At 41.6% G+C, this 17,873-nt stretch overlaps 2 protein-coding genes across 2 annotated transcripts; both read left to right on the top strand.

The window, feature by feature from the left end:
* The first annotated feature begins 1,597 nt into the window (after positions 1 to 1,597).
* On the top strand, positions 1,598 to 6,027 carry LOC140302407 (uncharacterized). The gene is made up of 2 exons (XM_072381236.1): positions 1,598 to 1,824; positions 3,259 to 6,027. Exons 1-2 carry the CDS (start codon positions 1,659 to 1,661, stop codon positions 4,248 to 4,250), a joined length of 1,158 nt encoding a protein of 385 aa, XP_072237337.1. The 5' UTR covers positions 1,598 to 1,658; the 3' UTR covers positions 4,251 to 6,027.
* A 1,813-nt stretch (positions 6,028 to 7,840) lies between these two features.
* Positions 7,841 to 17,813, top strand: dna2 (DNA replication helicase/nuclease 2). Its single transcript, XM_072380395.1, has 24 exons — positions 7,841 to 8,205; positions 8,420 to 8,485; positions 9,547 to 10,483; positions 10,841 to 10,943; positions 11,132 to 11,281; positions 11,362 to 11,545; positions 11,846 to 11,994; positions 12,355 to 12,477; positions 12,578 to 12,815; positions 12,906 to 13,020; positions 13,396 to 13,552; positions 13,676 to 13,867; positions 13,989 to 14,231; positions 14,314 to 14,427; positions 14,582 to 14,691; positions 15,209 to 15,318; positions 15,454 to 15,582; positions 15,822 to 15,914; positions 16,031 to 16,224; positions 16,366 to 16,455; positions 16,725 to 16,938; positions 17,109 to 17,198; positions 17,317 to 17,502; positions 17,614 to 17,813. The coding sequence occupies exons 1-24, from the start codon at positions 8,176 to 8,178 to the stop codon at positions 17,803 to 17,805; spliced, it is 4,209 nt and encodes a 1,402-aa protein (XP_072236496.1). The 5' UTR covers positions 7,841 to 8,175; the 3' UTR covers positions 17,806 to 17,813.
* Positions 17,814 to 17,873: the final 60 nt, after the last annotated feature.

Here is a 17,873-nt window from a genome sequence, read left to right as displayed (position 1 = left end):
GGCATTTCCATTTTTGCGTTTCAATTTCCAAGATCACAATCAGAAGAGAAACCAATTGGCCACATTCAAAGCTATCTGTTTTAGACTTAACATTCTGTCACGACTGTATATATCAGGGACGTGCCCAAATTCAGGTTCAGAAGGCAGGCAGGTGAGGGGAAAATAACTAAACCGAGGCTACCAGTGAAATGGCAAAAGAGTTGTGCAGTGGAAATATATATATTCATGTATTTTATGTAGAATACAAGGTAGGATGTTGCAGGGACAACACTATGCACCACAATACGCAGCAGAAAAAAAAGAAGAATCTGACGCAGAACAAAAGAAATCTTGAACTAGAACCTGATGTGAATAAAGAACAAGTTTTAAACTCAGCAAAATATACAAGGGTTGATACCAGAATGTTTCTATCCGTGTGTTTAATAACTGAAAGTCCAAGAGGGCACAGATGTGAAATTTAAAACTGTAAAAAGGAAATGACATTGCAACAGACGAGATCGAAATCTGGTGTCTGTGAACTGATCTGGTGTGTAGGGATCTGTCAGGCTGGCACATAAAGTTTACATGTTGGCTGTCCTGGTCTCTGTCCTACTGTGAGTGGGCCCCCCATTGGTATGTTATTGTCTGAACATACAGCGACTGTGGGCCTTAATCCTTATGTCTAAACAGTCAGTCTGTGGTATTTCTGGTGTTTTTCAAAAGCCCGAAAAGGACACACAGTAAGAGAGAAAGAGAAAATATGTAAATAAAAAGGTAATTCTAAAAACCCAGTGCTGCAAATTAATTAATTAAGTACAATAAAGCAAGGATACAAAAATGCCATCGGTCCAGGACTGATTTTTATTTTATATCGTATCATATCATAAACAGTGTGTTTTATTGCAAATCTGAAAGATCACCAGTGTGTGGCTGCAGTTCAGACTGCACCACACATTACTCGTTATGATGCAAGTGCTTCAACTGTAAAGTCAGTAAGAAAAATCATAATCTGTTGTTCTGAAAGCCTCGCATGCTGACAGTTGGCTTTACTTGGATATGTGCTGTCATCTCCTGGTCACCCTCTGCAAAAGCAAATCCGGTTTATTCTAACCTTTTGAAGAGAGGTTGCAAAAAAATGCTTATTCCGTTTGGATTATTATTATTTACGGCCGGTAGGTGACGGTAAAGCTCCGTCATTCACAGTCCAGCGTGTGTTTCAGCAACCTCTGTTGTCATTGACGTGTATAAGCAGCAGACTTCGCCTGATGTTTTTTTTTTATATTATTAGCAGTTTCCGTTTGCGTTTTTAACACGTTTGTAAAGTTGTCCATTGCCCTGTTTGCTTGCTTAAGTTTGTCTACTCGGTGGATTTAGCTTGGGCCAGGGGATAGTTCATAGTTTTCACAAAAATCATATTTGTCATAATATAAGTTCATGTGACGTGATTTGTTTAGGTTAATTTATATTTTTAAACTTAATGGTGTGTTTACGGTTTAAACTGGCACACTGAATATGAGAGTCCTTGCTAGCCATTTGCAGAAGAAACTGTCTTTTCACAGTGCCAGTGCTCTGGTTTTTCGGTAATGAGTTCTTTGTTCCTCTCGCGATATTTGGATTCACAACAGTCCTTCTACCATCTGGCCAAAATAGAGACTGGAGGTTCTGTTTTACCCGCAGAAATGTTCAAAGCAGAAAAACTAAAAGCTCTGGTCAATGACCGACTAAAGGCGGCCGCTGAGGACATTTTCATCCTATTTGAAAAAACTATTAAAGACTATGAGGCGGAAGTGTTTCATTCAAGGCAAGAGACCGAGCAACAACAACGAAGGCTGGCCGGGTTGAAAGGTAACGGATTAACTTCGACCTTTTACCACGAATGAGATGTGCCACGATTCCTTTTTTATGAAAGAAATTAGTTTATTAAGCTGTGCTGTTTCATACTTAGGAAACATTACACGCCAAATAGCGCCATTTTGCATCCCCCGCCAGGAAAGTGGGATGAAAAATGGATGTTTCTGTCACAATGTACCACATAATGGGTTTATTAGTATATTTACATGTTAGGTAATCAGAGTACTTGTTATTCAGTGCTTTACAAAAGTGTGAATTGTCCACAGTAACTTTTCTTTACCCCCACACACCCCTGTTAATAATAAATTGGACAAAACCTCCCACATTCGTGAGCTGATTTTCAGATTTTTTTATTACATTTATGTATTTATTAAGTAATGCTGTGATCTTAAATCTAGCAGAAAGGGGCCTTTGGAAGAAATTGCATCTGCTTAAAAGAGATAAAACTGAATAAAAAAGAAATTGGTGAGGAAAAAATTCTTTCAAGTAAGGATAATCCTGCTGATGTTGTTTTATGTCTGGCTTCTCTGAGGAAATGTGACATCTTCTTCTGGTTCACTGAGTTCATTATGAATCTCCATGTGATAGGGTTTGAAAATATTAGAATAAAAGAGTCTAGAGATCAACTTGGCTTTTTTTAACCTATCATATTAGGAACAGTTGCAAGATGCTGTTGCAGAAGTAGATTTTCATCCAGTATGAACTTGTTAAGTAAGTATTCAAAGCAGTCTGCATCCACATAACCTAAAATGAGTGATGGAAAGCATGTTTTTTACTTTAAAGGAAAACCATTAACATGCATTTTCATGTTGGCATTATTGGTATTTTTGTGTAGATTAAAAAAACTTAAACTGTAAAATTAGCTTAAATTCAAACAATACTTGCCATCAATCCATTATACTGCCCTTTATTGCCTCTAAGACAAATCCATTAGAGGATAGGAAGAAAGACAAATCCATTCCTATCTTTCATTTTGCCAGCTACTCTAAAGGAATAACAACCTTTAAACCTTTAACTTACGACCTTTGCATTTATGCATCGTACATACTGTTATAATCATGGTTGTAACACAGAGTGCTCCAGTGAAGTCACTGTTGATAAGACTGAACAGTCAGTTGATCTACTTTGCTACTATTTCTTTTTTAAACTTTTGTTCAGCCACAAAAAACAGAGCATTTAATTTCTCAAACAATCAGTCGTTATGTTAGATATGTGGGAGTGCGTCTGCCTTCGGGGTTACAGGAACGCTGTGGTTGCATTGTTGCAATTCCATCAACAATTCATGTCATTTCATCAGCAAATTTCAAACTTTTTCTTGACTGGAACATATTTCAATGTTTGTTTTGTCTTGCTGTCTGTTGAATGGAGGTAAAGCTAAATTTGTACTTGAGTTAAAGAATTTGTTTAATGATATGTGATCCTGTCCAGCTCCCCTGCAGATCTCAGTCCAGGAGGGCGATGTTCCATGTAAGCAGGATGACTGTGAGGGGAAGACTAACCTGTGTGAGGATGACCATGCCACTCGTCCTATTAAGGAGGAACAGGAGATAGAACTGTGGGTAGCTCCGGCAAGTGAAAAAGAGGAAGAGGCTGATACCAAAGACTCCATATTCAACATAATCTATGTGCAAAGAATTGATGAAGATGAGAGGAATTCTCCGCATCAGAGCCAGATAGTTGAACATAAAGAGGGACATGCTTTGCCTGGAAGCTCATCTCACCCTGTTAAAGAGAGCTTTGGGGCTTTAAAGCCCACCAGAAACTGCCAGATGGGTGAAGTAAGTGATGTTAAAAGGACAGACAAGGGAGGTCTTCACTCAGGTATAAACAGCAGCAAAACGCAGACGGCTGGAGGGAAAGTAAACTGTTTGTACACCTGCAACACTTGTGACAAGAGCTTCAGGATTAAATCCATTCTGACTCGCCACATGAAGACGCACACCGGAGACAGACCTCACAGGTGCAGTGTTTGTGGTAAAAGCTTCATTCAGCGCTCCTATCTGCAGACGCACATGAGCGCTCACTCCGGACACAAGCCTTACGCGTGCAGCTTTTGCGGCAAAGGCTTCACACAGGTCGGGAACATGAACGCTCACATGCGGATCCACACTGGAGAGAAACCCCACAGCTGCGCGGACTGTGGCAAAAGCTTTCGAGAGAAAGCCGACCTCGTGAAGCACACGGTCATTCACACGGGTGAGAAACCTTACAGTTGCACTGCGTGCGACATGAAATTCAGCGCTCAGTCGAATCTCACGCGCCACACCAAGACCCATTCAGGCGAGAGGCCGTTCAGTTGCACGGCTTGCGGAAAAAGATTCATCCGGCGTTCCCATTTAATCGCACACACGAAGACCCACACAGTAGAGAAGACGCGTCCTCGTCAGAGTGGGTCAGAACGCGCATTGGATGAGCGCTAAATAAAACCAAACCCGTGCTGGCCTGTTTCTTAGCTGTTCCTGTTAGAGACTGATCAGGAAGTTGGACTTTATTGAACTTTTCTTTGTGTGTTGGTGCTTTGTTTTGTCCAAAAAAAAACCCCAAAAACAATAAAAAATCACAAAAATAAACAGACTTCTCCTCCAAAATGATCAGTTGTTCTCAAATTTAACATTTATAGTATTTCCAGTGTCCCTTGGAAAATGTTTTCAGTGGAGAGCAAAACAAAATATGTTCTATCATGACAGAAATGTTCAGCCATAAAATAACTGATATTTACTGAAGACATAAATCTCCAAGACTTTCTTTGGAATATATTCTGTCATTTTTAAAAGGCATGTCTAGTATAGAATAACAGTATATCAGTGCTGCAGCTTCTATCCAACATTCCTCAGTTGAAGGGGAGTTTGTACCACATCAGACGCTGGGAGCAACATGGCAGAATCTTTGACTTTTAGACAAAGATTATCTTCTGGCGCAGACTATATTTGCAGTTTGATCCACAGTAAAACATCTATCCTGTCAAACTGTGTTTGAAACCTTTAAACTGACAGAAATTCAGTTTATTCCTGTGTCCTGGAACATTCCAACATTAGTGCACGTCGTTTGGTTTTCTACAACTTCTCCCAATGTTTTGTCCAAAGATGCTGTCTTGGGTCTTTGTTTTAACCCACTTTTGCTGCTCTCTTGAGTTCAACATCCCGACATTAAGTTCCATGAATGTCCAGCTCAGGGTGAAACTTTCATTTGTTTTTGCTTTTGACATTTTCAACTTCCTCCTGTAGCGTCTTTAGTAGAGAGGGTGAAAGATGGAAATTTAAGTTCCTCTACACGATAAAGTGACAGATTTTCTTTAATCAATAGAGTAATACCATGTTTAACAATTAGCTAAGGCAGAGAACAGTGTATTTCTGCTATGTTTGTATATGGACACTACAGCACAATTCTGTGTTTTTGTACCATTTGTAGCTTATTTATCAGGTGCCTCATACCATCCAAACTGAATCAGCTGTCTGTTTAATAACAGGAACCCTATTTTCCATTATAGCAGCCATCGCACCAATAGAATTTCTTGGAGCTTGGTGGTGTTGGACCTGAGAACTTGGATTCTAACTAAGAAAATGGTTTAAGCCAAACAGAGTGCTGCTAAGACTATTTTTCGTATGGAGTTGATCATTAATTCAGCTGCTCTCACTATTATTAACTTCAGATTTTTTTATGAGGTTGCGTAAGTTTCATCGTATCATTACATTTGCTGTACAGAAAGGCAGAGCTTGGGTCAATAATCCTTTGTTGTTGCACAGCGCCATAATCTTTGCTGCTGCGTGTTGGGGCAGCAGCATCAGAGCCAGCGACATTAACAGACTTGATCAAATCATCAAGAAGGCTGGCTCTGCACTCAAGATTCAGGCTGGACAGATAGGGACAGACACAGGAAATCTTTCCTGCCACATGCCATCACACTGTACAATAACAGCTAAGACTCTGAAGAACACTGCTTATTCATACATTTTATATTGCTATCTTTAACATGTGTAGGCTGTCCTTTTTATTCCATTTCATGCTGCTTCTGCACTGTAATTTTCCAGCTTGGGATCAATAAAGTATATCTATCTATAACACTTTTACCCCCGTGGTCCGAATTTAAGAATGGTATTTATTATCCACTTTGAAAAATAATAAAATTTGATTCTCTGGAAGGGTTTTGTTAAGGTATGTTAACTTTTTTTAACAGTAAACAAGCAGCTGAACTTCCTTTTTCTTTCTACAGGAGTTTGTGCATTTAAAACATGAGGTATTAAGGTGTGTGAAGCTGAATGAACACAAACAATGAAAAAGATTCCTTATCAAACACTTTGCATGTTTCGAGTTGATAATGAATAATATGGGCAGTTATTAAGCTATGTAAGGTATGGGATCGAGAAAGCTGCACCAACCACTAATCAGTTTGACACACATTAACTTTTATGGGGTCTGATTAAAGTCCAGCTGTGCAAGAGAAAATGAACCTCTTTAAGTACGCAGAAACACACCTGAAGGAATGAGGTTAGTCAAATATATTCTAAAACTAAACAGCACAAGACACACTCATTGAAATACCTTCTTTTTCTCTGTTATTTTATCTGATTGTTTCAAAGAAGCAACAGTGAGAGCAAAAGTTTTCAGTATCTTACTGTGGCTCTGATCGTTGGTTAATAGTGTAACGTGTGCAGTAAATTCTTTTTATTTTGGAGATTTTTGGTCAACATTAACTGCCATGACAGTGGAGGTATTTTTGGGTGAAACCCAGAGAAAAGTCAAACCCTTTCATTAGATTTCATGTGACTGCTCATCCTGATGGGTAACGTAATAATAGATTATAGTAAATTATTGACTCTTAATTAAGTGGGGCAAAAAAAGCTCTTACATCAAGTCATATACTCACTTCTATTTTTTTTTTTTTACACAAGATAATAGATTGTATGATACATGCAACAAATTTTGCATTTTGCATCCTTTTGAGGGATGAAATCCGTGAATGTTTCGATTTGAGCAGCAGTGGCGGTAATGATTACATTTGTAGAGCAATTTTGGTTTTGGACCCAAACGATGTATGTTGGATGTTTGGTTTAGGGATAACTATGGACTCATTTATCCTGTCGAGAAGGGCATGTTCTGATGCTGATTAACGGTGGTTCAGAAAAAATCTGACTCGATGCTGTATCCTTCTGAATAATACCCCAATTCATGTTGATTATCTGTATAATCCTTTCTGCCTCTGTACTGCATGTTGTCACAAATACTCTGTCTGTTTGACTGTTTGGAACAATGTCTTCTTTGTACTGTCTGTGACCAGTAATGGTTTTGTAAATTTGTGATCATTTCTTGGGTAGGCACTTGGGGTGGAATCTTCTGCTGTTTTTCTATATAAATATATATGCAAGATCCCCTGACTACACTTGTAGAAGGTAAGATGTTAAAACTCGATGCTCTTCTGACGGTAATCTAGAGTCAGCTTGATGTTTTGATAAATATTACTTTTTTAAAAAAGCATGAAAATCTTTAATCTGATAATCTGTTTGACTCTCAGAAGTCTAAACGCATTGGTGGTGTTTTAGAAGTAACTATGACCATGCTTTGAAAATAAGAGCATTTTATATCAATGTTTTTGGGAGGGGGAGTTGTACAAAAGAGGCTTTCCTGGAAGTTGCTGAATCCAAGAGGTGCTCCTCCACAAACAATTATCAGAATGTGGGATTTACTTGTAACTTTAAAAAAAACTAAGCCATGCCATTTCCAAGATCAATTGAAACATTGAACAAACTGTATTATCGAAGTTGTGATCTCGATGTACTTTTGTAACTCAGAGGAGCTCTTTCCCTACACTTTATTCAGCTGTTCTTTACCTACAGCTGACAACCGTATACTGTAAAAACGACAGCCCATGTTAGTCTACAGACTGGATAAAAGACAACCTTTTCAACCACCCGTGACAGCAGAGTTGTTTGGTCTTACTTCGTCGGTCGTTTCTTATGAAGGGAAAAAGATAGCGGAAGTGCGTTGACGTCATTTCCTTTCCGCGAAGCTGAAAATTTGGCGCCCCGGACTTTTAATGAAACGATGAAAGATTCATGCGAGAAATTGTCACCCAGACGACCCTCAGCTATGAACTGCAGTTGTAGTTTTTAGCAGCGTACTTGTCGCCGTCTGTCGCTGGTGGGTTTGTGAACAATCTGCCGGTTGGAGAGATGCAGAGAAACACAAGCTGTGATGCAGCTGGGGTTAGCCATCACCTAACAACGAAGTCGGTCCACATATACCTCAGGCAGTGTGCTCGTTAAACGTTGGCAGACCAGCTGGTTACAGGGCAGAGGCATCAAACGCACCTTCATCCACACACCAGACTGCTGTATTAACAGAGTCACCATGAACAGGACCAAAATGAAGAAAACTAAGGTGAGTTATTGTTGGAGTAAACGACTACTAATGAAAACCGTTGGTAAATGCGGCTCCTGTTTCCTTCTGAAAGCATTTTTTAAAATTGATTGTCAGATCCCACAAAACTGTTAAATATGCTGACATGTGAACCACTCATCCTTCAGTCACTCCGTTTAATTAATGGACAACAAACAACCAATGGTATGTTTGTGCTTTTGGTTGTTTCTGTCAGGTACCTGCAGGGTTACCTGGAGGGCAGCAGAACATCTCATCATTCTTCTCCTCTCAAAACCAAAAGGTAACAGCCTCTCTCCTCCCTTCTCTGGTCTGTGTTTTTCCAGAACCTGACTGGGTGGATGTCATAATCACTAGAGTATTACTTATTACCATTGTTTGCAGGTTTCATTTTAATTTAATTAGGAGTGTACATGTTATGAAGGTCAAGGAAAAGGTCAGGAAAATAGAACGCAACATAACACGTCAGATGTTGAAAGTATGTATTTCACTATTTCATGGAAAATATTAGATCTTCTTGAATACCAAATTGTCTCGGAACAGTTGGGATGGGGCCAACAAAAAGGTTAGAAAAGGCTGTACTGAAAAGCAACAGCTACATGGACATGTTGCAATTCATTAGATTAGTTGGCAACAGGTCAGTAACATAGCTGGATATGTCTTAGAAATAATGATGAACGGATCAAAAAACATTTGTCCACAAGTTGTGCAACATTTCAAGATATTTTTTCTTAAATGAAAACCTGTTTAGAAATTTGAATTGGACATAATCTACATTACATAAAATCATCAGTGGAGCAAGATATGCTTCAATCCAGAGCAGATATTATTCAGAGAAGGCCTTGCCTTTTTTGACTGCATCTACAATATTGCGGGAGTCTGGGAGCTTGACTGGTCTGACTGCAGTCCAGATCTTTCCCTGGCTGAACGGCACTATGAAATGCAGAATCCAATGAAGAAGACCCAGACTGTTGAACAGTAAAAAAAATTTTTTTAAAAATCGGAAAAGAATGGCATGACGTTTCTCTCCCAAAGGTCCAGAAACTGCTTCTCATGAACTAGTAAAATGTCTTGCTTTCAACATTTGATATATTTTCTGTGTTCTGCTGTGAATAAAAGTAGAACAATTATAATAAAATGTTTTTTATTTACATTTTACACAGCGTCCCAACTTTTTTGGAATAGTCGTATTTAAAAAAATAAATAAATAAAAATTGATAATCAGGAGTATCGGTGAAACTGTTGACTGGGGGAATTTTTGTTCTTCTCTTATGTACAGTTACAAGTACTGATGACAAGTTGTTTTTCCCCCCTACATTCATCATCTGGTTGTGTTGCTTGTAGGCATTGTCCTCTTCCACAAAAGCATCTGTCACTGGCAGCGTACCCTGCAAGACCGAGCCTCTGATCAAAGATGATAAAAGCTCCCTAGTCAGTCTAAATTCCCCATCGAAGAGGAGCATCCTCGGTGACCTCGAAAACCTCCTTCCCCTCTCCCCAGATCTTATCCTCTCTGTGCCTGAAACCCCAAACAGTCAGATCAGGCCTACATGCTCCTCCTCCTCCAGAGACGAAGGTCTACTGTGCTCAGAGTCCGTCAGAAACAGCGCGGGCTCTGCAAAGCTTGGCGAACTGTCCCCCATCTGTCGCAGTCCCCGCTCTAAAGGTCGGAGAGTACAAAGAATAATGAACGAGGAGGCAAGAAGAACCAAGAGAGAGGATGGATTGTCTAGCTCCTTGAAGAGACTCTTCAGTCCTCCTAAAGAATCCCACAATGCCAAGAGAGCAAGAACTGCCCATCCTTCTCCACCAAGAGCTGCTGTCAGCTCCACAAGTAGCAGCGTGAAAGTGGGAGTGCCTCTGCCTGGCTCTGTGAAGACGCCTCACCTCTCAAATGACCGGTCCACAGGTCTGTCTGAGAGCTCAGCGGGTCAAAGACGAGATGTCGAAGTGGATTTCAGTGGCAGCAGACGCACAGTGATATCCCATCAGTCCGTTTCTGACCACTCGATGGGGGGTCGTAGAGAACGTCCGGAGAAACGAGACGAGAAAGATTCTGGTTTTACCGCCATAACGGAGATGAAAGCAACTGAGGCGAAATCCAACAGCCTGGATGAGAAAACGTACATCGTTACTGCTCACATGCTGAGACCCAGTCCACAAACTACCTCACCTGCACTGGAGGGAGAGGTTGAATTAAAAGAAATAGAAACTACAAGAACTCGAGTGAAAGAAGAAGGCGGGGGCCTGAAAACATCATCAGAACAGCAGCAAGCTGGAGGTACAGATGAATCCTGCCACTTAGTGTCTTTCTCATATGATTATTGTAATTAGTCCTCCCAAAAATGGATATATTTATATACTAAAGTCAAATGTGGATTATATAATTTTATAAAAAGTTAAACATTTTAATTTGAATTAAAACTTTCAGTTCTCTCACATGAGAGAACTGATGAGTCCAATTTCCTTTACTGCATTTGAATAATGTTTCATAGCGCTTCTGTTTCTCTCTTTGTGGTGGGCGTATATGGATAAGATGTAGTAGTGTAGTCCTGAGGGCAAGAAAAAGATCTTTTGTTTCAAATCTCTGCTAACTTTGTCTCTTTTTTTCCCCTGTATAAATAACAACACAATTCAGGAACAACGTCCGTGTGTCCCGTCGAAGATGGATTCGATGAGAGCTGGTTTGCGGAGCCGATGGATCATTATGAAGGGAAGGAGGATAAATCTAAAAAAACTCGGTAAGAAGCAGCCGATCCCACCAGCTTCAGGAAACGTCTCAGCAGAAAGTAGAAGCAACTGGGGAAAAAAAGACAAAAGGGCAGCAAACGGTTCAGACCAGAAGTGTTTTGACAGCATGTTAAAATCCAAATAGTTGGTCTACGCTTTACTCACAGGGTTGTGAAGCAAGTCCTGTCTGTTCTTTCAGCAAGGTACCAGATCACGTGATCCTTTCCGGAGGCCCAAACAACCGCTACTGGGTTGTAGACATTGAGGAAAGACCTGGCTGCAAAACACTGACCATCTCGTGCTCCAAGTCTCTACGCCCAACTGAGACATGCCTGCTGAAAGATGGATGGTAATGCTGTTTCAGCATGTACAGTAAAATACACTGAAGACGACATTTTTCTAAAGATTTTTTCCCTTGGGTGTTTCCAGGGAGATGACGCCTGTGTGTCACGGCGCCGTGGTGCACCTGGAAGGTCGCTCTGTTGCTGGGACCTGGTTAGTGAACAGGGAGCAGGGCTTCCTGGTTTTGCTTCCTGATAGTCTCATCTCAGGTACCAGCATCTCTAACTCCATCCGCTGCATGAGGCGCGCAGTACTGGGAGATATGTTCAAGGTAAAAGGATTGTCCAGTCACCAGGGCTTCCTGTTGTTGGTGATTACTGAACTCTTTGCCCTACTTCAGTTAAAAAAGAAGTTTTCAGAGAGTCTCTCCTTACTGAGAAATGAGCAACCACATATGGTATCGTGTTTTTTTGTGTGTGTATGTTTAATAAATGATGTGGTCTGCGTACAATCGGGTTGAATTGATGTTCTTTCTTAGTTTGATGTTGGTGCATTAAGTTACTTACTGGTTGGTTTTATTTTCACATCTCTTTGGTTTCTCTGGTGTTCCTTTTTTTTTGCCTTCATGTAGAGTTTTGATGGAGTCTCCAAGCAGATGCTCAATGGCACTATGGTCCATGAAATCTTCCAGAGAGCAGCAACAGCTAAAGATTTTTCTCTGGAGAAACTGTCTGAGCTGGCTGACGAGGCACTACGCCGACCTCGTTACCTGGGAGACATGTGGGTTTGTTAGATTAGACCGAGCTGCAGACCATTTATAGAGCGTAATGACACAACTGGCAGTTGTTCAGTGTTTGAACAAAACAGTTAATGCTACAAAAATATGAACAGTTGAGGTAAATGTCAGCAGGACTACATGAATTCAACAACATATGTCATTTCAAAGCACTTTAACCTATGAATATGTTTGATGTAAGTCTTATTTTAATCAAATTATAATCCAAGTCATTGTAATCCAAATAGTGCAGTCCAATTAATTATAATCCAAGAGATCATAATTTAGCAATTTGCTGTGATTTTTGCCCTATCGTTTGCTCTTTGTTTGATTCTTTTTGTCATTATCGATCCGTGTGTTCACAGGTACACTCTGGGTGTAAGTCAGGAGGAGATGAAGCAGGAACTGATCGATTACCTCCCATCATTGGAACACTGGGCTAAAGAATACCTCATCTCTTCATCGCCAAAAGCCATCAGCCTTAAAATGTACGTAAAAGTGCTTTATGAATGTAACTAACGCTCAGTTTAAAATGAATCGCCTTTCAAAAAGCTGATTATGTCTCTGTCCCTGTTCCTTTGGCTCCAGTCCCAGCGACAGCAGAGCTCTGAACAGGTACCAGGACTCACCTGCTGTTGTCACGGTCACCGAGTTGGCTGATATAGAGGAGAACGTATGGTCCCCCAGATTTGGCCTCAAAGGGAAAATCGATGTGACGGCACGGGTTCGAATCCAAAGACCACGAAGCAGCAGCTCGGAAGAAAAGACTCTCCCCTTGGAGCTAAAAACTGGAAAGGAGACGAACTCGATAGAACATCGCAGTCAGGTTGGTGGTCTGTACGTGGGCGGGTGGAGTCGGGTGAAAGGGCTTTTCTTTTTTTTTTTTAATTAGCTCAAGGTGTGTTCCTGTTTGCAGGTGATGTTGTATACCCTGATGAGCATGGAAAGATACAATCCTGAAGCCGGCCTTCTTCTTTACCTCAAGACTGGCAACATGCACCCTGTGGCAGCCGGCCACATGGACCGCAGAGGTACGGTGCGCCCACACATGTGCTGAACCACTGTCACAACAGCTGCCGGGAACTCTCACGGTTTTATGGATTTTTTTTTTTTTTTCTCACATTGACACTGGAGCATGTCTCAAGAATCAGAACAACAGAAAGAAGATGACATATGGGCCTCTGTATGTTTTATTTAGTCTTGATAACAAGGTGGAAAACTAAACAGAATTTACTTTATGGCCTTTATGTATGAAGATGAAGGATCTTGCTGAAATAAGTTCCTTTTCAAGTTAATTGTCTGTCTGACTGCAAAACGTAGGTGCAGTCAAAGTTAAATAACCTGAAAAGCTTTCACAGCTGCCACTCCTCATCTCCTTCATTACTCAAACTGTGTTTTTTTGTCAGAGCTGCTGAAGCTGAGGAACACTTTGGTTCATCACATTCACAACTGTGTGGAGAGAGAGGCAGATCAGAGGCGTCTCTCGAGGCTGCCTGACATCCTGACAGACAGACAGACCTGCCAGTATTGTCCGCAAAGGTTGAACTGTGCTTTGTATGAGAGGTAAAATGATTTAGTAAAGTCTTAGGAAAATTCAGAGTGTCTTGAGACAATGAGCTGAATGTACTAACCAACAGATTCTTCTCTGCTTGTCCTTTGTCTCCTTTCCTCTCATATTTGGTTCAGAGTGGTGGATGCCAGCTCTGCAGATGTCCATGAGGATGTTGTACGTGAATTTTTGCAACAGGAGACCGGTCACCTGACTCTGCCACATCTGAACTATTTTTCACATTGGCTGCTGCTCTGCTGCCTGGAAGCGGAAACCATGGAAACGAAGAACGGTCGAAAGCGTGTGTGGCTTCAGTCTGTTGAGGAAAGGTATGAAGCTGGACTCGCTCGTGTAAAGCCTTTTTCTCCACGTTTGTAGTTTCTGTTGATAGAAAGTAGAAATATTTAAACTATAATCGTAGTATTTCTGCTTCGTCTGTTCTCTTTTAAGTGAGAAAAACGGAAGCTGTGCGGGGAACCTGCAGCTCAGCAGCCCTGTGACTGTGAAGTCGGAGGGTGTCTTCCTGCATCGTTTCCAGCGCAGTTGTACCACCTCCCAGCAGGGTTTGACCAACAGTGGGCTGGCCAGCGGCGATCGGGTTGTTGTCAGTGATCAGGAAGGTCGCCTCGTTGGCTTGGCAACGGGGTACCTGTGTGAGGTCAGCAGAACATCCATCAGCTGCACTCTGGACAGGTGAGAACAGATCCTCCTCCTGCAGTTTTGAGTGTTTCAGTAAAATGAAGCAATAAAGTTTTGTGGTTTATTGTGTTAACAGGGACCTGTCTAAGTTCAGTGACGTGTTGTTTCGGCTGGATGGCGATGAAGGTGTGGTGGGCTTAAGCACTCACCTCACCAATCTCTCCAGACTGATGGGAAACTGTCAGGACAGGTGGGAACAGTGAAAATGATCGTGTGTAAAACAAGCTCATGTGAAATGAATTGAACAGATACGGTGGTTTCCCACATTTCTTGTTTGGTCTTTGTTGTATGAAGACCTGTCTGAATATTTAAGATGTTTTTAACTTAAATTTGACTTTGTGCAGTGAGCGTCTGAGAAGGCTGGTTGTTGACCTTCGACCCCCGGAGTTCATCTCCAACCTCAGTTTTGTTCTGCCCAGAGAAGCCAAGGAAACTGTGGCCAACATCCTCAAAGGTGCTTTGGCTCTGCTTTTCCACTCTCTTCGTGTTATTTGTTTTGTGTTTGAAGCTCAGTTTTGTTCCACAGTCCATGACCAAACGTGAAAGGGTCCCATGATGCACATCTTTGAAGTCAGGTCCTTGTTTTACGTGGTCACTCTGTTCTATTCTGTAATTCAGGGTCAACGAGCGTGGTTGACACAGTGTGCAAAAGTGTGTGTGAGAGGACCTGATGGATGTTGCAAATGCTGTGTGTGTGTGTGTGTATCTGTACAGCTGCAGCGACACTGCCAAATGCAATGGCTTCAAGGTTGTTCAGAATTTCTCAGTTCTACACGTGCCGAGATCCCACTCTGAAGCTGGTACACAAGTCTGGTTCAATTCCAGATACTACACATATGGGTCTTTTTCTTTCTTTTCTGTTGGAACCATGACGACCTCATACACGCGCCTGGAATTTTGTTGCACGTAGTAAAGTTTCAACTTTAAATTCCCTCTTTGTTCCATCGGTGTGTTTCTGTATGTCCGTGTAGGTCTAAACAAACCCCAGAAGCAGGCCATGAAGAAGGTGTTGTTATCCAAAGACTACACACTGATTGTTGGCATGCCCGGCACAGGGAAAACGACAACCATCTGCACCCTGGTAACCCTCAAACAAAGCTCGACCATTAAAAAACAAACAAAAAAACACCATTCTCTGTCTGTAAGACCAGAACTCTGACCCATACTTTCTCTGTTTTGTTTTGCAACTCTCCGCTATTCTCGCTTTTCTTCTCAGGTTCGTATCCTGCACGCTTGTGGATTTAGTGTTTTACTGACCAGCTACACTCACTCTGCTGTAGACAACATCCTGCTGAAGCTAAAACGCTTCCGCGTTGGCTTTCTGCGTCTTGGGCAGGGACAGAAGGTACGCCACAGCTGACTGCTCTTATTTAACAGCTGAAGTAACCTGAAGTATGTGTGTTTATTTCCCAGCAACACCCTTTGTGCTTTATTTGCTCATTAAGAAAAAAATAAAACTATTAAATCATCACCATAAAAGCTGTACAGTAATAAAATAATTGTGGTAATATTTTTCAAAATAGTATTTAATAGAACAATAGTCAGTATCTCTGATTTACTTATATTTTTTACTGCCCTCACCAGATTCATCCAGACATCCTGCCGTACACAGAGGAAAGTGTGAGGAAGGAGGAGGTTCACACGCTGCCAGAGCTGGAACAACTCTACAACAAAGAAGTGAGCACCTGGCTTGTGAAATATTATCACAGTAACTTTAAACCCACTACAGTTAGCACAGTTAGCATCTTTTTGTAGTTTTTTTTAACTGATAAACGCATCGCGTGTCATTCTAGCTTGTAGTGGCAACCACCTGTATGGGCATCAAGCATCCAGTCTTCACACGCCGCCAGTTTGACTTCTGCATCGTGGACGAGGCATCGCAGATCAGTCAGCCGATCTGTCTGGGGCCACTTTTCTACGCCAAGAGATTTGTGCTGGTTGGAGATCATCAACAGCTGCCACCAATAGTACAAAACCAGGAAGCAAGGTCGAGAATATCTTGATGGTGGTTTCAAAGGGTGTGGGGAGGGCTAACCTTAAAAGTTGCTTTGAAGAGTCCGTATTTGGAGGATTTCAAGGATTCAGTGTGACAATTATGTTTCCTTTTGGATTTTTGTTCCCCCTTTAGGTCTCTTGGGATGGATGAAAGTCTATTTAAGCGACTGGAGCTCCACACTGAGGCAGTGGTGCAACTCAACGTACAGTATCGAATGAACAGGTAGACATGTATGCGAAGATAACAGGAAAAGCTACATACATTAGCATGTTGCTGTAGCTTAAAACTATTGACAGAATGATACATGAATGATGTGAATTTCCTTCATTTTGTTAACAAAAAAACAATGTAAGAGGCTTTGATCTTTCTCATGCTATAAGATGAAATAACTTAATTCTGTAATGTTATGACTGCTAAACAGCTCCGGAGGAGCAAATAAAAGTATCACAGCTCCATGATTCATTATGTTTGATCTATTCTTTCCCTTTTAGGCAGATCATGTCTTTGAGTAACTCTCTGATGTATGACGGCCGGTTGGAGTGTGGATCAGAGAAGACGGCCACAGCTCTGCTCACGCTGCCATTACTGCCGTCTGTCCAGTCGGAGCTTAGCTCCTACTCTCGGACTCATCCCCAGCTCAGTTTGTCCTGGGTAGAGGCCACACTGCTGCCCAGCAGTCCTGTCTGCTTCCTAGACTGTTCAATGGTTGGTAGAATATTGAGTACACTCTGTGTAATCTTTTTTTAAACGTTGACAAACTGACACTGTGACTCTTGCAGAGATCTCAAATGGGATTAATGTCGAATGAGAACGGTGTTTGAAAGTAGTGGGGTCGACCTGATTTTAATCCAGATTATCCTCACTGGTTTCTATAGGTGCCTGCATTGGAGTCGGTGGAGCAGGGCGGAGTGAGCAATCGTACTGAAGCCGCTCTCATCCACGTGCTGCTGTCTCTTCTCATAAAGGTTCTTCAGCTTTCAGATGAGATTAATAATTCAGTGACAATATGTGATTGGAAAAGGGTGAACAAGTAGAATATCAGTGTAGGAATGTCTGGTATGAACGTATTTTCCCTGTTTGCAGGCGGGTTGTAAGCCCAGTGATGTCGGTGTGATCGCGCCCTACAGGCAGCAGTTGAAGACGATCTCGGCTCTGCTGCAGTCGCCTGCTTTCACCGGTGTGGAGGTGAACACCGTGGACAGATACCAAGGACGAGACAAAAGTGTGATTATTCTGTCGTTTGTCCGGAGCGCCGCAGAGGAAGGAAATGTAAGTGACCCCCCTCCTTTTTTTTTTTTTTTTTTTTTTTTTCTTGTCTCTGGATGCATGAACAAATGAGTGGAAGCTTGACCTGCTTCTCTCCTGTCTGTCCATTCAAAGTTGGGGGAGCTGTTAAAGGACTGGCGGCGCCTGAACGTGGCCATTACCCGGGCTAAACACAAGCTGCTGATGGTGGGTTCTGTCACAACACTGCGACGCTTTGCCCCAGTGGAGAAACTACTCAATCATCTCCAGCAGGAGAACATGATATCCTTTAGAAAATCGTCTTGTACATTTCTTCATTTTCAGTAAAAAAAAAACAACTATTCTTTGACATAAACAATGACGGTTCAGCATTTTGTTTTAATCTGTGGAAACTG

Source organism: Leuresthes tenuis, unplaced genomic scaffold (genome assembly GCF_036924035.1).
Source record: "Leuresthes tenuis unplaced genomic scaffold, fLeuTen1.0.hap1 SCAF_2, whole genome shotgun sequence".
NCBI lineage: Eukaryota > Metazoa > Chordata > Actinopteri > Atheriniformes > Atherinopsidae > Leuresthes > Leuresthes tenuis.
This window is presented reverse-complemented; position numbering and strand designations above follow the sequence as displayed.